Source organism: Lycorma delicatula, chromosome 1 (genome assembly GCF_047948215.1).
Source record: "Lycorma delicatula isolate Av1 chromosome 1, ASM4794821v1, whole genome shotgun sequence".
Taxonomy (NCBI): domain Eukaryota; kingdom Metazoa; phylum Arthropoda; class Insecta; order Hemiptera; family Fulgoridae; genus Lycorma; species Lycorma delicatula.
Window position 1 is genome coordinate 54,779,997 of NC_134455.1, and position 23,579 is coordinate 54,803,575.

A 23,579-nucleotide genomic window follows, 5' to 3' on the forward strand; every position below is an offset into this window, starting at 1 on the left:
TTACCTGGAAACAAGCAGCTAGACTACTATATATATATATATATATATATATATATATTTTTTAAGTGATGCAAAATTTTAGGAAATTTAATAATGAACTTCAACATTTTTTGGGTGCAGCATACAAAGCCAAAAAAGGAGAACAATGGGTTTTGAATAGAACTCACAAAAATGGAAATCAATCCAAGCATATAAAAAAATCCATCACTAGGAAAATCCCAATTAAAAATGTAAATATGAGAAAAATAAAAATAAATTAATCTAAGGTTTAGACGTGAGTCTAACAGCAATACAAAATTTAAATAGTTGGTTGTTTTGGCCATATCAGAATAATATTCCTGTGTGTGAAACTTGTTGAAACTTTTGTTGCAAAGTATACACAATGAAGGACAATAAGACAAACCATTATACAATTATTATGTAAAGGAAAAACTGGAGCAAAACCAGATAAGAATCCATGCATTAATCCGGTATGACTGAAGCACATTCTACAAAGAATAACTTCTTCTCTTGTCCTGATAATTTCAATAGCAACGTAGTATTTTTATTTGCCACAACTTATTGTCAATTATAGCCAACCACACACCTGCCACACTGCCTTTAAACAATGTTTCACAGAGTAAATCTCACCAGCCTGAATCATACGCTCTATGATGGTCAACTGTATGCAACCTTCCTTGGCAGCTAGAAGGATCATTCATTTCCTGAGTTTCCTGTAGCAAATCCAGTAAACCACCAGTTACTGCAGGTATCTAAGAACCCAACTGAAACTGATATGTTAAAGCAACTGATGATAAAGATAGATACATGTATGTCTTAAATTATGACATATGAAAAGTGTATGTCTAACAGTGCAAGTACTCTTGCTGAACGACTGTGTATAAGAATAACGCAATTTGTATGTTGGAAGATGTAAGGCCATAAATATACAAAATGTTCAGCCACAGAAAAGCTGATCTGTTAAGTCATTGAAGTACCAAAGCTGTTACATCATGCTCTAGAGTGATGAAGCATTACGTAACACATGATCTAGAGTTCAGATGAAATAAACGGTTAGAATTTTGAATACCTAACACTTGTAGTTTATGATCTGTTGGAAACACGTAAATGTTAAAAAAAGATGGACTTACACGCATAAGATTTTAAATACTGAGACTGTGTTTCAGTTCAAAAACTGATCATCTTGAGAAGTATTTGTATACTGAATACTATGATGGTGGCAGGTTAGAAAAAAATCTAGAATGATTTGAGCCAAATCAAGAAAAGGCTCTATAATATATCCACTAACTACTAACTAAAAACATAAAATTCCATGGTCAATATAGACATCAGATCATGGTGAAACTTTACAAGTGTTTTAGAGTAAATATTTCAACATGGCTTCCAAAAAAAAAATAGGTTAAATGATGGTTGAAAATAAAACTGAATATTGATATTATTAGGAAGTAAAAATGGTGCTACTGTATGATAGTAGGAAAAAGTAAGATAAACACTGGGCGAAAAATACACTCTGATGAATAACATAAATGATATGTAATTCAGGTACAAATGTAGAAAATTTGCTTTCTTTTTTTTTTTTTTTTTTATTGGTTGTTTGTGGGTGAAAAACGCTTGGGCGTTATCATTGCCCGGTAGTTATTATTAAAAGGGTAATATAACTTCAAAATAATAAGCTATACAAGGTGTAAACGTAATATTAATCATATAATAAAAATTTACTAAAACAAGCCAAGAAGGCAAAATAAAACCCAAAACTAAAATTTGCTGAGCTCAAACACTAGTACGAACTATAAAATGGGGATGGTAGATTGTAAAGTCCACTCTGATAAAAACAATCTTAAAGAGGATGCTGAGGTTACATATAAGTAATACATTCAAACCATCATTAGTTGGTCCTGTCATTATTTATTTATTTTAACAACTACAGGCTAAAATGCCCAATCACACATACTTATGAAAGATGAATTTAATAATGTATGAGTACGGAAAAAAGCCTGATTGGAATTCAAACCCAGAACCTACCGAATGAAAGGCAGAGATTACGGCACTTAATCAAGGTCAGCATAGTGGTATTAAAGAGAAGACTCTGTAGCCTCATTTAAAATACTTATGATAATAAAGCTAAATCTAGATTCACTAAAATATCATGTACTAGATAGAGTTTGTTAGCTTTCTCCTAATTGTTCAAAATGAAACAGGTTTGTTCCAAAACTGGATTTATAACTAGAACATGGAAGTGTTATACCTCCATGAAATGACTTGAAATAAAAATATAACTTAACTAATCGAATTTAAACATACAGTGAAACCTTGCTGTAATGGCATTGAACAGATCAACAGTTTCATTTTTGTAAAGAGATTCTTGTTACAGAGAGAATTAAATATGGACTTTAAATGTTGACGTGTTTTTACCTACGTCGAACATAGGGATAATGTTTTAGAATTTTAATGTAAAATAACATGAATACAAATTTTCATACAGCATATAAAATCTGAACTTAAAAAAGGAACACTTACTCATTCCAAGAGAAATGAACATACCAGTTTGTAGAAATGTTTCCTTTAATAATGTAGTTATAAAAAAATATTCTACTATACAAAACAGCATTACTCAAAAACACATTATGACAGTACAATATTCACAAAAATCTTTACATAACACACATATATTATCTATCCTTACATACTGTCAGTATGTAGTAAACAAAGCCATTAACTGTTGACAGTCCTGGAAAAACTTTATGCTTGATTAGCCATTTGCATTTTGATTTGTATATATATATATATATATATATATATATATATATATTACCAATTTTATTTTCAATATTTATGATATGGCATTGCAAGTCCTCATTTACACTGTGGAATCAGAAATACATGGGAATTAGCTATGTAGTATCTAATGCTCATTTATTTGCCAACATATCTGATTCCGTTTCACCATTTTCTTCACTTCCTTCCTGATGTTTTTCTTCCAAAAGCTGCTGAAGTAGCTAGACTGTTGCTGACTACATAAAGATCCAAATTTGTTTCATTAAAAAATAAAAACTGCAGAATATTGAATTGTTTGATCTCCGCTTATTTAGTGGAAGGTTAGTTGGAAGGTTTAGTGGAAGGTCTATAAGTATTGTTTGTTTTTAGGTTTAGAACAAAGTAAATTTGTAAAAATGAATTTTTTACTATTGTCGATATTTTTCCATGCTATATTTATCAGGTAGGACTCTACAGTATATAAATAAATTTTTTTCTGAGGCGAGAATTCAATACGTCTTAACATTTTCTTTTAACAGTCATTTTTCATACACTTTATCACACTCATGTCTATTGGCTGTAGAATATTAATTAGAAGAAAATGACTAATTTTTTTTAATCTAGTAATAGCAATATGCCAATATTGCTAGCCTCCATGATGTAAATGGTAGCATCTTCACCTTTCATCCAGAGGTTTGAATTCCAGTCAGGCATGGCATTTTCACATGCTAAAAACTGCCATTTCATCTCATCCTCTGAAGCAATACCTAATGGTGGTCATGGAGGATAACAAAAAAGAGTATACAGTTGCCTATTAATAATAAAACTTTTCAATCAATCTTTCTTAACTCATCATTAAATGAACAAATTTTTACTTAAAAAATTTCAGAAGTCATCCATACTGATTAGTTAATTCAAAACTTTACTGATATATTTGTAATGCTTTTGAAACATCTCGGGTCTTTTGACTTACTGATAACTAGTAACAGATGTTTTTTCATTCCTGATATATTGGCACAGATAAAAACAGTGACTCATTTATAATTTTAAAGTTTTATCTGGAAGCAATCTATAAAATATTTCTGTTTCATCAATATTGGGTATGTTGTCTTACTTAAAACCACCTCTTGTACAAGCCATTTAGTTTTTAACTAGATATTCATAGATTTTAAATCTACATCCTTGACTTTGCTACTTATTTTTCTGAATGAAATAATGTAATGTTTGAATTTATTTCCGCTTAACCATCAGAAGCTTTAAATTCAGAAAGCCTAATTTTTTTGTAAAGAATTCAGTTTATTTTCTATTAATGGTAAATTTGAAACTTTGCAGAAATCAATGTACAATTATTTATTAATTGGCTCAAATTCTGGTTTATGAACCTTTTTGATGTTACTCCCTTCATTAAAAGCTTTAATTGTTCTTTCACTGTTTTTGCATATCATATTTGTTGCAACAGAAGAATTAACATACACTGCTTAATTCAGGAAATGTGAAGAGGACAAAAATGTAACCACAAAAAAGATATTATCCTACAAACAAGTCATAATATTGAGATTTCATTGTAATGTAAATAAATAATAGCACTATGATTTGATAATCAATTAAAAAATATTTATAGCATAACTTACTCTAAATTTCATGTAAACAGGTGTACTGATTAAAAAACGTTTTAAGGTTTTAAGTTTAACAGACGCAACAATCCAAGGGACAAAATGATGCTCCTTTGGTAAGTACTGTATGACATCAAGTGCAAGCTTATAACTAATGTAACCAGATGAAGCTAAATTAAATACATCATCCAATAAATTGGCTCTATCAGCTGCAGAAACACTCTATAAAATAAGAAAATACTAAAATTAAAATTTACACATAGATACAGTTTCTTTAATTTGTAAATCACAGAATATAATAATTAATGAGGCTGAATTAGAATGTCCTGAGACTGGAGTGGGGCATTTCCTGATATCAGGACAGATTTAATTTTATTGACCACATTATTATTAATATTAAATTTTGTTAGCCAGACCAGATCCAGTAAATAGCAAGGATTGTCCTAAAACTGAGATGATTCTGGCCAATAACTGCTTAACAGAGAAATAATAAAGTGTATAAGGTAATGATTATAGCTATTTGCTTCCTAAGCAATTCTGGATATTCTTATGTACTATTTGCCACTTAGTTTCTGTTTAATACTGATATGCCAAAACTCTTATCAAAAGAGATGGCTACTTTAAATAAGTCTAGTTGCTGCTCTATTCATTTTAGAATGTAACATCAAATGTCCTTCTACTTTATCTTTATTCTGCTGTGAGAACTCTGACACCACTTTCATGCATATTAACGACATACTCAGATTATTTTGTGAAACTTGCTTTACCAGCTCTTTGTCTATTTTTAGCATACTACTTATCATTTTAATACTCTTATTTCAGTTGCTTTAAATAATTTCATTAATTTACAGAATGTTCTCTTCAATTTTTGAAGCAATTGAAAAGATTAGATGAGACTGAAAATTCTAATCTATGAAGTCCAATATGTCTTAAAAGAAAATACAACCAACAGTTCTGTGATCACCTTTTAGCAAAGCACGACCATCTGATTTTGACACTTGTATTCTCATTTTATGGACAATAAAAAATTCTTTCACTCAAGACCAGATATGTAGATCCCTCTTCAAAGTCTGCTTCAATTATGACAAAAACTGAAGCACAGTAAGAGATTTACAGATAAAAGCTGTTTTTAGTCCTTTATAATTCATATAGTTTTATAGATCTGAATGGTTTTGTGAGGTGATTATTTTTCCTCAACTTTCAAGCCAGTTCATTTCATTATATAAACAGAGTGATCATAAATTATTCAGCACATTTTAGGTGCTAATAAGAGAATAACAAAACAATGTACTTAAATGCATAACTGTTGAACAAGGCATTTCAAACAGTTTTGTTTACAACACTTATTAACTTTAAACATGTTCCAAATGAGCAATTTTTGTGGTGTGTAAAATATCTAGATATTCAGTTTCATGCCATACATTATGAAGAATATCAGGAGTTATTCTATTAATTACATTTCCAATTCTTCTTTTTGATTCATTGATGTTGATAACCTTCATGAGAACATCCTGTCTTTGACAAATCTCCAAAGAAAGAAATGGAGTGGCATACTGTGAGGGGATTGAGATGGCCAGGGAATTTGTCCATCATGGCTAATCCAATATTGTGGAAATTTTTCAAGTAGGTAGCCCCTAAGATGTAAACCCCAATGTGGTGGCACGCCATTTTGTCGGAAGTAAACGTTGGGTTGCCGATGTTCAATTTGTGGTATTGCACACTCCTGCAACATGTCTAGATAACTATTATTAGTAACCATATAGTTCAATGCATGGTGGCAGTGAGTGTGCATGAATTTTGGTAGCTCTGTCTTTTGTTGAATTGTAGTATTTTGGTTAGTTATTTTTTTGGTTTTCAGTTTTTATGGGAGTTTCATTTTTGGTTTTAGTATTTGTTTTTGTAGTTATAAGGTATTAGTTAGGATTGTTACTTTTGTAATTTTGTTTTCTTAGGTAATTTTAGGTTACTTGGGCTGTTCACAGGTGGGTGATTTATGGTTTAGGTCTCCCCTTGGGGAGTATTCTTTTGGAGTTTTTCTTAGTTTTCTTTTGTTTTGTGTTAAATATTTTGGTTTAGGATTACTGAAGTTGTTGGCTTTTTTGTAATTGAACTTGGATTTTTTTTTACTTTTGGATACGGTTACTTATGTTAGCAAAGGCAGCCATATTGGTCTTTTCTGATTGGCTGCTGGTTGTTTGTTTACCTTACTGGTTTGTTCTATTGGCTGTTATGTTTTGTTAAGTTTGGACTTATATGAGTGCTATAACTTATAGTAGACTGTAAAGTTTTAGAGGAGGTGCAGCTGAAAAAAGCTATTGAGGCCAATGAGGAAGAAAGCGATGCTGTTAGTGGTTAGTGTTGTGACAAGTGTGTCCAGTTGGACAGAAAAGCAATCCAAATCAGTGCGGCAGCGGTTAAGGAAGGAGAAAGGGAGTACGTCAAAGGTCTTAGGTACGTCACAACTAAGACTGCTGTGGGGGTGGCCAGCACGGCAGTAGAGGAAGAGCATGATGATTCTGGCTCCGACATGAGGCTTGTGGAAGAGGTATTTGGTTCTGCCGTTAGACAATCAGATTTTCCGCCCCTGAAAGCCAAAAAGACTGAAGCTGTTGCTTTAAGAGAATTGGAGATGCGGTTGGCATCAACAGACTTAGTTTCACATGAGGTTGTCACTGAAGTGATTGATATGTTTAACGGAATATGTGATGAGGTGGAGGAATTCGTTGGACACTCAAAGAACGTGAGAGAGAAGAGTGCCACCTACATCTGATCTCAGCTTTGTAAGTTAATGTTTCTACACTTGTTAACTGTGAAATGATAGACTACAGGGTTATATAGAAAGTTTTAAAGCGAAGTTTTTGAAGTGAAGATTGTTTTGACACCACCTATTAAAGAATCATTCTCTGACGTTGTTAAACCGCAGCCACGGGTTATATTGATAGATGAGCCTTCAGGGGTTACCCCAGTGGCTATTAAAGGCAAAGTCATTAAACAGTTAGAAGCTAGGAAGAATGATTTTGCAGATTGTGAGCATAAAGGACAATCCCAAGGGCGTTAAGATTATTGCTAATGACAGTTACACCGAAGACCAATCAAGATCAATGATAGGATCAAACAGTATCCAATAAAGACTGTAACTTCAAAGTTTCTCAGACCACATATGATCATATATGATGTCCTTCAAGTATAGAGAAAAAGGATTTTTTGGAAGTGGTACAGTCACAAAACACTTGTGACACTTCTGAAGAGTTTGCTGGTGTGTTCAAGATTGTATTTCAGGCAGGCAACATGGGTAATAGTAGTACTGTGCATTATGTTGTAGAGGTAAATAAGGGTTTTTGTCAAGCTTTTCTTGATAGGGTAGTTGGCTGTTTGTAAATCTTCATTCTTTTAAGGTTAAAGATTATTTGAGAATGAGTAGGTGCTTCTGGTGTAATGGTTTAGAGCATGTGGCTAAGGTATAACGGAAAGGAACTTTGTTCTCATTGTGGTGGTAAACATCATCAAGTGAAGGATTGCCTGATCAAGAAGAAAGGGGGATCTCCTATCTGTTTTTACTGTTCTTGAATTGGGAGGTTGGCGTTACATGATTGTAGATTGGACGAATGTCCTACGTACATGTGTGCGCAGGATATGTTGCATAGCAAAATTGATTTTTAGATTTACAGCTATGTGGTCACAGGCTGGGAGCCTCTGGAATTTTTTCTTGTTTAAGTTGATAAGCTGTTTTATGATTATTTAGGTTTCAATCGGTTTCTGTGTTGATTTGTTTTTGATGAGGGTTATAGAATAAGTTTTCGGTTTATTAGTGTTTAGTGAGTTGTTTTGTTTTTGTTGGGTTTATATTTAATTGTTTTGTTTGGGTTTATGTTTGTTTTTGTTAATGGGTGGTGTTTTTGTGTTTTACTAAATTTTTGTTTTATTGGTGTTTGCGTTGTTTAGCTGTTGCATGCTCATTGGCATTGCTTATTGGGCTCGCTCTACCTTAGGGTGGGTTTTGTGGATCAGCTCAATCGATAAGGTCTTGTTTAACACTTGTGTTAACAATAGAATTTGTATAGGCGTCTTACATCGATGGGAATGTCGCGTGTGGGATTCGCATGGATGGCATCCTGACTGAGGCAAGATGGAATATGTCTTGAAGGCTTTGAAGATGACTTCCAGTAAAGCTAGGTATGAAGGAGGTGGTGTAATGTTTAGATCCATCATATGATGGATGTCTTCTCCTCCGGGGTCAGGATGTTAGTAACCAATAGCTCGGCAAAGAAGAATGGTCTGATGACTTCATAAGTAGTCAACACAAACCAAAAGTTAATTACATAGTTAAATTTATAAGTTATAATTAAGTTAAATTTATAATACAGTAATTTCTTCATTTATTACCTAAGTTAAACTATTTAATCCCATACACACTGAACATAGAAAACAATAAAAACATATCTAAGAAGAAAAAAACTATTTTGTGGTATAAGAATAATGTGATAATGCTTTTATACATTACTCAACTTGGACAGAACAGCTGGGCCAACCATACAAACATATTCCAATGTGTATACATCTGTTGTACAACTGAATTAGTTGTCCCTACATTAGGGCAGTAGGTAGGAACAAACCAACTTATTCAAATTTAGGATTTCTCCCACTGTTGGATACTGAAGTTGTTTAAAACTTTTTAAATTTCTTTTGAAATGTAGCAGTCTGAGAAAATATGGTCAACACTCACTCATAAGACTCAATTAATTACATATGAGAAATTTTATAAAAGGTTATGTAGAAATTGTATCAAAAGTACTGTGATGAGTAGATTCACCTTCGATTTGCCATGTTTGACAAGTTGGTTGCATTAATAAAAATGGGAACTGCATAGACAATATGTTGGGACCCAACAGATTGGTTCACTGGAGCAATGTAGGTAGTTGAGCATTTAAATAGTTTTTGTTATTATTTTAATTACTAATTTATTTTGTTTAGAAAATATAATTGCTTATAAAAATTATTTTTAGAATTTAAAAAAAAATGTTAATCTTATTTTGCAGATGTTTAAAACCAGCAGCATCTGATCTTAATTTATACAATGATCTATTACTCATTTATGTAACCACAAGCCTTTCCCAGGTGATTTTTTTTATCAGTACACTAATGTAATGCTAAACTATTAATATTCTGTAACTAATTAATATAGTTTTTTAAAGAACTACTGTTTAGAATTTTTATTGCAAAAAAAAAAAACTAGTAATTTTACTTTATAATCAACTTGTACTTCATAATCTGATGGCTGAACTTTATCAAAAAGATATATACAAATGAAAAATTTATTTTATACATCACCAACCTCATATAATAGATATTTAAAATTCAGACTGGCCACATAACAGCTACATTTTAAAATAATCAGGAAAAATGATGTTATAATACCAATTAGTTAGTTAGCTTTTCTTTATTGTATGAATAAGAAAATGGGGGTAAAAGGAAGTACAAAGATTAAAGAGAATAAAGAAACACTCAAAATTAAATTGTTTCTCACATAATTGCCAAATATTTTTAGTAAGAAAATAAATACATAATTTATTTAATCAGAACATAATTATATATTATACAATCTTATACATACTTATCATACGTATGTGTCCCATGGATAACAAAAAGGTACTGTTCCAGGACTACATAAAAGGATCAAAGGAAAATTTTAAATGAGATTAGAAAAAAACTTGGTTTATCTAATTAATATTATTTAAAAATTCATCATAGAATAATATTTTTTCAATAAAATAAAATTTTAAATAAACTAAAGGGTAAGTCTTTTACATCATTAAGAAATTTATTAAAAATAGAAAATGAAGCATAAAGATGTTCTTTCTGTATGTACATAAATATAAAACACCAAAATACAATAATTACATTAGTAAGATTTATTAATTAATTTCCAGTAATTAGTTTTCATGATATCCTGGAATCTTCAGTTGCTATTAAATTCTACATCCATTACATTAAAACATACTTTTTAATTTTTTGTTATTTTGTAAATTTTGCTATTTAGCACTGCACAGCAAAATTTACATATAAAACTTATTATATTATTCAAAATTTCAAAATATAAAACATAATTTCAAATAAAATAACAAAAAAAAATAAAAATTTAATGTAATAGATACATAATTTAATACAAACTGAAGATGCAGGCCACCACTAAAACTAGTTATTGAAAATTAATATGGTTGGTTTAAATTATCTAATAACTATGTTTGGTGTTTATATTTCATATAATATTAAATTTTATTAACAAATTATTTGAATATTCAAAAAATTTCTATGTATGTATATACTTGTATGTATGAGGTGTGTGAGAAAAGTAATGAGACTGACTTTTTACTTACAAAAGTTTTTATTTTTTTCAAACAACAATATTATCCCCTTCAAAGTAGTTCCCTTGGGCAGCTATACACCAGCGGAGTCATTGTTCCCACTCCTGGTAGCAGCGCTGGAAGGCTTCAACTGGTCGGTCACAGTCTTTTGAGTGTTCTCCAGAGTTCCAAAATGACGTCCTTTTAAGACATGTTTCAATTTCGGGAAAAGGAAAAGTCACAACGACTGAAATCAGGTGAATAGGGGGGTTAAGGTACCGTAGGAATGCATTTTGAGGTCAAAAATTCCCTGATGGAAATGGCCGTGCGACACGGGGCATTGTCATGATGAAGCATTCACTTGTCTGCAATGTCTGATCTCACGTAAATCACCCTTTTCCTGAGCCTTTCAAGGACACCTTTGTAAAACACTTGGTTGACAGTTTGTCCTGGAGGAACAAATTCTTTATGCATGAACCCCTACTGTCAAAAAAGCAAAACAGCATGGTTTTGATCTTTGATTTGCTCATTCCAACATTTTTTCGGTTGAGCAGATGATGGAGTGTGCCACTCTTCGCTTTGCCGCTTTGTTTCAGGATCGTACTCAAATATCCAGGATTCATCACCTGTGATCACAAGATTGAAGAATTCTTGGTCATTGTCAATCCTCTCAAGAAGATCAACGCACACGTTTCTTTGATTGTCCTCTGTTCTGTTGTGAGGTTTTTCAGCACCAATTTTGCACAGACCTTTCGCATTCCAAATCATATGTCAAAATTTGATATACGGTGAAAGTGTTTAAACTTAACTGTTCACTCATCATCCTTATTGTTAAACGACGGTCTGATCTCACAAGTACCCTCACACGCTCAACATTTTCATCAGATTTTGAAGTTGAAGGTCTCCCTGAGCAAGGTTGATCTTCAACATGTTCTCGGCCTTCCAAAAATGATTTGTGCCAGCAGAAAACTTGTGCTCTTGATAAGCAGTGTTTCCTGTAGGCCTGTTTCAACTTTTCAAAGGTCACATTCGTGGATTCCCCAAGTTTAACACAAAACTTGATTGCACAACGTTGCTCTAAATTCCGATGCTCCATTTTTGTAACGCACAACAAAAACACAACTTCACTAATGGCGCTGTCAAAAATAATATGTTGGCTGAACAGAGTTGAAACTGAGCGATACGGGTAGACACAGCGTTGCCAGATCACTCACAGTGTTACCAATCTCATTACTTTTCTCACACAACTTGTGTATATATATATATATATATATATATATATATATAGAGGAAAGGAAAATACTACATTTAAGAGATTAAATCATTCCAGTACTAGACAGTATAATTAATTTATACATTCATAATACAATTCAAAATTTCAAAACAATTTAGAATAAAATGAAAAATGATTAAAAAAAGAATATTTTTAAGCGGTTACAGAATTCAATAGAAACTGAAGATGCAGGATACTGCGAAAATCAGTTACTGGAAATTAATATTGAAGTTTAGCTTATCTAATTACTGTGTTTTGGTGGTTTCAAGTACAAAAAAACACATGTAAATAATGCAAAACAGTTCTCCTGCCTATTTTGATATATGTGAATATATATATATATATATATATACTTTCATTATACACTCTTTTAAGTAGATAAAGAATTTTTTTTTATCAAAAAGCAAAGTTGTAGATAAAAATTCATGAAACTGTTACAATTTTTTATTAGTTAAAAGTGGTTTACATGAATTGTATTTTCCAGAATGAAACAAACATCTGCCCACTTTTATAAAGAGAAAACTCATTCCAATTTTTGAAGTAACTACTAAATGTAATATTCAGGAGTAAATTTAGTAATAACTGATTAAGATGCTTTAAAGTAAGACAATATCATTTGCTATGGTTGAAAATGAAATCAATTTGTCCAACCCACAAATATTTCAAATACCCAAAAAATGTTAACAATGTTGGCCACAAAATTATTAAAAAACTATTATCATAAATGGGGATATTAACCATATGATTAACAATGGTGTGTTCTTGATAAGCACACTGTAACTGTTTAATCCACATTTAAATTCAAATAGTTATAACCCATCCAATGAATTATTATTTTTAACAGCTAATACCAAATTTTCTAATCCTGTATCTTCTGATGTAGATACATGGTATCATCTGCAAAAGGAGGTAACAATGAATAGTCCAATATTTTGAGGAAATCAATTATAAATATTAAGGAGAGCAAGGAACTACAGACATTCTAAGGAATCTCAAATTCTACATTTTGAAGTTAAAACACAAATTTTCATGAATTTTCTTATTTAAATATGAAATTTCAACCATCTATTTATGGTTGGTAAGAATGCCAAATGCTAATAAACAACAAATTTTAATATAAATAACTGAAACCTAACACATTCAAAGTCATATTGAAATATATATATATATTTTTTAATTTTCACAATATTTTACGTTTCTGCAAAGATTATGATTGATTTGAGTGTTATTTTCTGTCATTCCTAACATTATCAACTCTAACATTCATAGTTGATGTGTTTCAGAATATCCCCACTCTCAAAACTACTTTTAGCACTCCTAAATAGAGTAGAAACATCTCAACTACGAATGTTAGTGACAATGCTAGGAATGGCAGAAAATAACACTCAAATCAATTACATTGAAATACATATTTATGTGATCAATAATAATAATATAAATACACTTACTTCATGGTTTGTCAAAAGCATATTAACTATTTTCTGCCAATCATCTGGTGCATACCTAACTCTGAAATAACCAAACTGATGATGATTAACCTTGAACCAAGTAGTGCCAGGAGCTAAATTTACGCTGACTACAAAAAAATAAAAATACAATCTTGAAAGAAATTTTCACATAAAAATTGCATTTCAGAATCTAGTGTACTGGTAGTATATAATGTAATGAATGTATATAATGAACGACAAATTACGAGACTTTAATTTAGTTCATGCTCTTTTTTCCAAAACAGCAGCTTTGTTACAGTAAATAAATAATTTTACAACAAAATATATTCTTTTTAAAATATTCTGTTATATAAGCTTGAAAACAGATTTTAATTATGAAAAAAGTTATATAAATGATTATATACAACTCATTCATTTAACAATATTTTTAGTTAAATTTCATACACTTTATTAGTAAAAAAATAAAAATAAATGCAAATTTATCAACTTAAATTTAGTCAGTATTTGAATTTTGGTAATCATTTCAAATGGAATACTAAAAAATTAGATGAGGTTTAATTTTGGTAAATATATGGAAGAACCCACGGATGATACCCATGTATTCAACAGGAGTTACATTATTTTTTGAATTTTCCTTGAAAATTACAATAGCCAGCTATGAAATATATCTGGAATGTTATATATGAAAACTTTATAACATGAGGATATACATTAAATATTGTTTTTTCTGTTTTATCTTATATAAACATTTGAGCAACTTCCTTCCCTATCTTTGTCAAAAATAGTAAGCAAAACATAAACTGCCATCCCTCTTAAGATTCTTAAGTAATTCTTAAACTCCTTTTTATGAAATGTCTTACAAATGTAACAGATGTAATGTAGCAAATGTAAATGTAACAGACCACATATTAAGATATGACTTTTTACTAAGATATCCCTCGTTGTGGTTTTGCACACACTGGCAAATTTTGCTGAAAATCTCAGACAAAGACAAAAGTTATTCCTCCCATTAACTTATCACATGAGATAAGGTCTCTGAGAGTACAGTAAATTGCTTCAACATGAGCTCGATGCATCATGGATACATATTTATGTACTCTTGAAGTTCACTGATATTAAACAATTTTAGAACGTTGTGTTGTAGAGGTTTTCATTATCTTGTTCAACATGAATTGGCAATGGTAAACTGAAATCACATAAATACTTTTCACCAAGACTTACAACCTTTTCTTCAATTTCAATACGACCTCTATTGAAAAATAACTTGGGAGTGGCTCCCATAAAAAAAGAGCAGCCCGAATAATATAGCCTACCACACTTAGATGAAAATAGTTTTTCATCTTAATATAGCCTATGACACTCTGGATTAGACAATTATTATTAAAATTTGGTAGCAATTAGTTTAGCAGTTCCTAAAACTTTTGATTACTTACAAACAAACGTTTCCTCTTTATATAATATGATCTATATGCTATTCAATAATTCAAAAATAATATCGCTCAATGAATATTCAAAACATTTATCGAACCAATATACCATATTACCTAAGAAATCGAATAAAACTGCATTAACCTAACTTGATACATATATCAAATAAACAAATTAAAATTGTCTGATATCAATAATTAACAGGTATCGACAGCATACACTCTCGTGATTAAATATATTGAACTGTGAAAAAACTGTTACGTGAAGCACCCCACAACATGTCTGCCGCCTAGCAGAGAACCAACACTAACTAGCAAATACCCCATTTGAATCTTGAAAATTGGAAAATTTAAAGATATAACAACATTTCCAAATAACTGTGATATGTTAAATCGAGAGTGTACCTGATGCATGCAAAAGTTAGCCTTCAACCTACTAAAAAATACCCAGTTTGAATCTTGAAAATCGCATAATAGTTTGCAGAAATATTATAAGAGCACCTCATTGCACCTCAAAAAACAGTGCCCCAGGGGCACCCAATTTGTTACTAGATAATGGTGATGACTGATCTAGCCTCCAATGATGTGCTTATATACCTTACCACTCTAGCCTCACACGCAGTCCCCATGGGAATCCCATTGATTATTGTTAAACAGAAAATTTTTAAATTATTTAATATTATTTTATTTAATGTAAATCTAATTCTATTATATTGTAATATTATTCATTTAATTGATTTGAATCATTCAGTTCAAACTCAGCTCAACAGTGATATAGACTCACAGTTTACAGTTCATTAAAGTTTATGCTTCAACCAGCAAATCTCCACCATACATAGTAATAGTTTTAATACACAGTAGTCATATCTTTTATATAAAGGGTCATGCACAGGAACCAGATGTTTTTAGAATAATCATAAAAAATTGAATATTTACTTTAAAAAAGTTTTATTGGTACTGAAACACTTGTTAAATCAAAGCATTTGTTACTTACTCATGAATGAAAAATTACGTCTGGCAAGTGATGTCCATTTTGGGCAATAGCCTTTCACGGTAACTGGCCTCAATTCTTTGCAGCATGTCTACATCAATCTGGGTGATGTGATGACGAATTGCGATTTTTATGTCCTCCAATGTATGCGGTTGATTGCCGTATCATGCGATTTTAGAATCCCCACAGAAAAAAATCACAACTACTCAAGTCGGGGGACTGAGGGGGCCAAGGAATGTCACCGAATCTGGAAACGATCCGTCCCGGAAACAAGTTACGGAGAACAGCCATTGTTGCCCTCGCTGTGTGCGCTGTAGCTCCATCCTGCTGGAATAACACATTTTGAAAATCGATTTCCCGGTTTCGTAACTCAGGGATGAAAAACGTATTCAACATCGCAATGTAACGATCAGCTGTTACAGTTACGGCAGCGTCATTTTCTTCAAAAAAATATGGTTCAATAACACCGACCTTTCCTGTTGCACACCAGACAATCACCTTTGGGCTATGAAGTGGTCTCTCGTGAAGCTGATGTTGGTTTCTTTCTGCCCAATACCGGCAATTCTGTTTGTTGACGAAGCCATTCAGATGAAAATGGGCTTCATCACTCATTAACAATAACAAATTTTCATTTTCTTCAAAAATGGTAAGCATTTGTTGACAAAATTGTAATCGCTGTATGAAATCTTGCTTGTTTAACTGCTGCACGACGGCTGGCTATCTTGTAAGGATGGAAATGCAGTTCTGTATGCAGAATTCGTCTTACCACACTTGTGCTCATTTGAAGCGCTGCTGAATGCCTCTGAATAGAGTGGCGTGGGCTTCTGACAATGGCTTCCCTTACTTGTTCGATGTTCTCCGGAGTGCTAGCAGTTCGTCGGGGACCTGGTGGTTTTTTCTTCAATATTGAACCACTTGTTCGAAGGTTGTTTACCCATCGCAATATTGTGTTACAAGAAGGGACACTTGCATTACGATGGATATTAAACTGACAGCGGAAATCTCGCTGAACAGCAGTTACGGATTCATCATTTCGCACAAAACTGTCATACGCATACAGGCGTTGGTCTAGCGTCCACGGCTCCATTTCAACGACTAAAATGTAAATGCTATGAACAAAGGAAACGTCAGACACCAGCAACGTGCCCCTCCCACCACGAACGCCCGAGTACAACCCACTTCAAAAACATCCGGTTCCCATGAATGATCCTATATATATATATTTATATTTTAGAGATTTTTTTAAGATGCAATATATCTAAAAATCTTCTCAGTTATGCCAAGAAACAAGGGTAAAAATTTGGTTGCAATTGATCAAGTAGTTTTTTGTTTATCCCGAACAAACAAAAACCCTTCATTTTAATCACCTCATGCAATTTCCTTGTAAACTATGCACAATATAAAAAAAACCTAAAAAAAAGTTACTCGGACTGGAAGGGAAAACCTCATGGTGACCTTGGATTTGATCTTGAACTTGACCTTGTTTTAATCTTAACACGATTTTTTCAAATGGAATGATTTATTTTTGACCCCACCAATGAAAACAGCAGAAAATTCTATATTGAAATATGTGGTTACAATATGACCTTTGAACTTTTTTCAGGGAGTTTAATTTAAATCACTCCTGGTGATTTTCTTGTAAACTGCTCATAATTAAAAAAGTTGCCTAAACAAAAGTTACTCAGACTGGAAGGGGACACTTCATGGTGAACTTGGATTTGATCTTTAACTTGATCTTGATTTTATTTAAAAAGTTAACACAATTTTTTCAAATCGAATGACCTATTTTTGATCCCCACCAATGAAAAGAACAGAAAATTTTACATTAGAATATGTGATCACACATATGACCTAGGAACTTTTTTGAAGGTCATACGGCCAACCATCAGAGATAACATTATATGATAGTGTAAAGTTATTTTTACGCTCTTTATCATAGTTTCCACGGTATATGATATGGAATATAAATATTCCAGGAATATTGTATGACCTTCAAAATATGTAACTCGTATAACACTATCACTGATGGTTAGCCATATAACCTTCAAAAAGATCCAAGGTCATATGTGTAACCAGAAAGGTTTGTTAACCTTGAAAAACCCCTATTAAGGTCAAATAAAAGGTCACCATGAGGTGTACCCCTCCAATTTGAGTAACTTTTATTTAGGTTATTTTTTTGAATTTTGCGTAATTTATGAAAAAATCACCTGGGGTGATTAAAATGAACCCTATACAGCAGTATAGATTTCTCAAAATAAAAGTTTTTTAGTAAAACATATATAATTGGTAAATGGGCGTAATATTTAGGATTACATTTTGTAACTTTTCTCCAAAATAGCAACTTTAACAAAAGTTGGATTGAGCCTACATGAGGTGCGCCTGGATATATCCAGAACCAATAGGAGATATTTGTCTGATGAACCTAAACCTTCACAGCCTCATTCATCATCAAATCACATCTCACTAGATCACATCTATAGTTGACCACCACAGATGACCCCCTCGACAGTCAACCATGAAAGATCATGTAAGGAATAGTCTACTGGCTGAACCAAGCAACACCAGACTTCAGAGAAGGCAGCATTTGGATATGGTGGGCTGCCAATTAGAAGACAACATGCGATTGGAAGCACTGGAATATCCGAACACTACAAATATGAACAAGAAAAACATAAAGTTTAAAATCAAACCAAAGCAATCACCAAAATTTCGACACACAATGCGTAAACTCGCTCATGCAGACTGGTAAACTAAAAATAATAACTGGCCTAATGAACCAACACAAAATTCTCATCATGGATCTGCAGGAAATAAGAAACAATGACCAGGATGCCATAGAATCTCAAGGATCTACAAAAGTATACCTGAGAAGAGAGTAATAAAAACTGTCCCACATTTTGAAACAGGCTGCAATATTTTGATGAAAAATCAGTGAATTTCTTGAAATTTATGAGATGTATGAAAAATGTTGTTAATTTGGTCTGTTTAAAAAAAAAAGTATAATTTTTGGTTTAAACTGAAAAGTTGTAAAAACATAGATTCCATTATTAATTCATTGCAATATTAAAATTCTTTCAGCATTAATAAAAGTTGTTTCAGTTAAACAAAATAATAAGGAAGTTAATAAGTAACATCTCATTTAAATTTTTAAAAAAAATCTGAAAAACATAATTTTTGTTTTATCAAAGATTTATTTATATATACCAAATATCATTATTGTCTTTTATGACCACATAGGATCACTTAGTCAGTCCATTATCAAAGTCTCTTTGATGGGACTGTTTGGGATTTGCAGTCCTCCTAGTACTTTTTCATACATTCTGATCTTTGTTCCCTTCCTAGTATTGAAAATGTTTATGTTGTGAGTTTTTTCTTGTAAGTGTGAAGTGAGTTTTTTCTTGATTTTCTTGTTTAATTTTATCCTATCTGTGGTGTCTTGTGGTGTAAGGCCAATTTCCTTCAGATCCTCCCTTATTTCTCTGATCTATCTGCATCCTGTTTTTCGAGTTGAGATCATACTGTACTAGCTGTTTCAGAAGTCTTGACTCTTGCATCCTCATGATATGTCCAAAGAATTCTAGTCTCCTCTTACGCACGGTATCAGCGATGAATTCTAACTCTTTATACATGACTTTGTTGGGCACAATCCACCACTGCCCATCTTTCTGGTACTTTTTATTGATGCAAGATCTTCCAACTCTTCTTTCGATTTTGTGGAGTATGTCTATGATTGTTTGAAAAGGTAGAAGAGTGTTGTTACTGTTGCATAAGCAGCTTCTGGATTTATTACTGTGTTGTAGTGCCTTTTTTTTGTGCTTATTGATACACTTTTTTATTGTAAGTGTACCAGGTTATAATTTTTTAACTTTATCTAGTTTGTTTCTTCTTATATGGGTTGAGATTTTTCGTTAAGGTTGTTTATTATTATTTCTCCGTGGTATTCAAACTGGGTTACTCTTTTGATTTTATTACTATTTATGTTTACTTCTTTTAATTGTATTGGTTTTGGGGACATAATTTTCGTCTTTCCCAATGATATTTTGAGGCCAATTTTATTTGCACTGTTTTGAAGTTCTAATATCAGTGATTTAGCTTTGTCGTTGTTCTTTGCTAGTAATGCCAAGTCATCGGCAAAACCAAGACAGTTTAAAACAATATTATTTTTACTTTTGGGGGGCATTTTACTACTATACTTTTGCATTACAAAAAGAAAGTATGGTGGAAAGAAAAATGTGAAGCTCCATTAGCAGAAAGATCCAAAATATGGAAAAAGTAGAGATCTTCTAGAAAGAAAAAACATCATGAACAGTAAAAACAACAAAGAAATAAGAAACAGCAAGGATTATACGGGTAACAAGAGAGCTTTTGAAAACTCTCAGGTAGTGGAAATGCAAGAAAACTTTGCTAAACACAATTCTAGAGATTTCTAACAAACTTTCAAGTACAAATTAAAAGGATACCAAGTAACTACTGTCTGTTTTAAAAAGGAGAATGGTAAAATGTGCCTAAGTCAGAGTTTCTCAATCTTTCAGTATTAGTAATCCAACTTTCATCATGCCCCCCTCTCATACAATAACAAAGTATACAGTAATAATGTATTTTGAGTATTTTGATGCTAAAGCTACAACTATGACCTTATCAATACAAATTATTAATACAAATCTTAAGAATTACCAAGAACAAGGACAAACAAAGTGGTCTGAGGAAACAAAAAAATGCAAAGCAAAAAGATGAAAGAATACTGGAAAATAAGGAAACAAAGCAGTATAAGGAAATGAAATTATTATCTGGGTCCTTAGGTGACTGTAACAAAAGAAGGAAAACTCAATTTGTAAAGGAATATAAACTAAAATAAAAAAATGGAAAAGATCTGTGCTATAGCATGGTTTGCGTGCTATATTGCAATAACAATGAATAAGTTGCTGGCCCTTACCAGGTTGATGAAAAAAAAAAATATGCCAGATTACAGAATTTCTGATGCAGCACAAACCATGTCTGTAATAAATATTAATAACATTTATAAATAATAAAGATTATTATTATTATTATTACCAGTAGACATCCTGCTCATAGATCTGCAGGTATAGCAGCTGTGTGTTGAAAATGTGTTTTGTGACCTTCACAAACATGTTTCAATAGTGATTTATTTACGCTTAAATATTTTGTCAACAGTATCAAGAATTGCACAATTGTAGGTATATGTTTTATTTAAATTAAAAAAAAACTATATTTTTAATAAATGAAAACACAAAATACAATTGTTTACCTGATGGTTGATCATGGTAAAGCCAGCAGTCATTAACTTTTGATTCACTTGTGGAAGTTACATAAGTCAAATGAATATCCCATTTATAACCAAAAATAGATTCATCTTCTTTGAATGTTACAGAACTATCAGATAAAAATCGCTGTTGAGTAAAAGTTAAATTATCACCTGATCGTACAACATTTACAAGCGGGTACCCCATCTGACGAGTCCAAGTCCCCATTACCTAAAAAATATAAAAATACATAGATATTCTTTTACTGAAATTAATCCTTTTAAGATTCATATTATCTTCTTTCTGTACTGAAGCCACTAAAGTATTTTCATGAAAAATTAAGGTAAAATATTGTCTTATCTCAATATTCTGTACTAGGTACAATGTAATATTTTATATAATTTAACAATACAAAGTAATAGCATGAATATTAAAAGGATTAATTTCATTAAAATAATTATGAATGCTAACCAAGTAAAAAAAGTTTTTATTTATTTCTATAAATTGCAAATTAAACTTTATAATATAAAACATTTAATACATTTTAATAACTAATGCCTCAAATTAGATTTAATTCCTAAATACATAATCATAAAATGAATAATTTCCAGTACAATAAAGCCATGATAAAAAGAAAGAATTTGCTGAATGTTTCCAGATAAAACAAGTGACCCACCGGATTGGTCTAGTGGTGAACGCGTCTTCCCAAATCTGCTAATTTGGAAGTCGAGAGTTCCAGCGTTCAAGTCCTAGTAAAGCCAGCTATTTTTACACGGACTTGAATACTAGATCGTGGATACCGGTGTTCTTTGGTGGTTGGGTTTCAATTAAGCACACATCTCAGGTATGGTCGAACTGAGAATGTACAAAACTACACTTTATTCACACTCATACATATCATCCTCTGAAGTATTATCTAAACGGTAGTTACCGGAAGCTAAACAGGAAAAAGAAAGAAAGATAAAACAAGTGAGATACTATAAGAGAGATTGTATAAATTTTGAATTGTATAATACAGATTTAAAATTTAAAATCTGATGTGGACATCACATGACTTCCTTGTACATCTATTAAATTATATATACACATTATTAAAAGAATATAAAATTTTATTTCACTAATAACTTCTCATTTTTTCATTTTTTTTTTAGTTATTATTCAATTATTATTTACTGTAAAAGTTTTTTTACAAACACAGGTTAACAATTATTTATAAATACAATTAAAAAAAAAGTTAAAAAAAGGAAATGAAGTCAAATTCAAACCAATGTGCTGTCCCCTTGTAAGTCCAAAATATTTCATTAATTAAAATTGTATTTGGCTATAACTCTGGAATCAATGAAAATAAATACCACTTATGATATATGGTTGAAAAGCTCTCAATGAGGGCTTATTATTACAGTTAAGAAAAAGTCCAAAATCCAACTTTGGATTTTGGGCATTTTTGATCAAGTTGATTTCAATCATAAGAGGAGATGCAAAACTAGATGTTACAACAGTCCTAAATCCAAAATTTCAACATCTTACGGCTAATTGTTTTTGAGTTATGCAAGGTGCATACGAAGTCATGCCAAAACTAGTCCAAATTGATTCAGGGATGGTCAAAATGCATATTTCCATTGAAATTTGAAAACTGAAATTTTTGACAATCACAATACTTTCTTTACTTTATAAAACAAAGTAAAAAAAAGCTTAGAACCATTCAATTTTTGTTATGTAAGAAATTTAATTGAAATTAATATAGAAAAACAAAATCAAAAAAACTCATAAAAATTAAAATCTATAATTTAAACAAAATTAGAAATAAAAATTAAAAAAACAAGTAATTATGATGCAGCATTTTTTAACAGAAACAATGTAATAATTGAAATAAATTTAAACATCATTTTATACATTCACAAGAAAATTCAGATAACATTACTAATAAATTTTTGAACTTAACAAATATCCATTTTAACAATAATGAAGAATATATCATCAGTAATGCATTTAAAATTCAACCTAATTAATAATAATATTAGCATTATTAAGAACATGTTGTAGATTCTGAATTAAATTCTAACAGAATAAATCCCACAGTAAGGAACAATTGCATAATACTATCAGCTACAATATCCAAAAATTTTCTAATACAAAATAACAAATTTACTAATCAATAAACAAAATAATTTACCAATTAAGAGAAAAATTAAATACAAACATTTTAACAATAAAATCAAATAAAAAAATCTGATGTTGACACCATATGACTTCCTTGTACGCTTATTAAATTACATGCACACATTTTTTAAAAATGTAAAGTACATAAAATTTTATTTCATTAATAACTTCTGATATTTCTTTTCTTATTATTATTATTGAATTATTATTTATTGTAATATTTTTTTTACAAAATTATTGATAAATCAATATATTTAAATTAAAAAAAAATGGAGATTAAATCAGATTGAAACCAATGTGCTGTCCCCTTG

General features: G+C 31.1%; 1 protein-coding gene across 1 annotated transcript in view; it reads right to left on the reverse strand.

Moving 5' to 3' along the window:
- Positions 1-23,579, reverse strand: part of LOC142318284 (glutamyl aminopeptidase-like) — a 112,459-nt gene that overhangs the window by 31,491 nt on the left and 57,389 nt on the right. The window contains exons 9-11 of the mRNA XM_075354861.1: positions 21,114-21,339; positions 13,430-13,557; positions 4,386-4,589 (exon numbers count right to left, since the gene is read on the reverse strand). Coding sequence (XP_075210976.1) covers positions 4,386-4,589; positions 13,430-13,557; positions 21,114-21,339 — 558 coding nt within the window. The remainder of the gene's footprint in view (positions 1-4,385; positions 4,590-13,429; positions 13,558-21,113; positions 21,340-23,579) is intronic.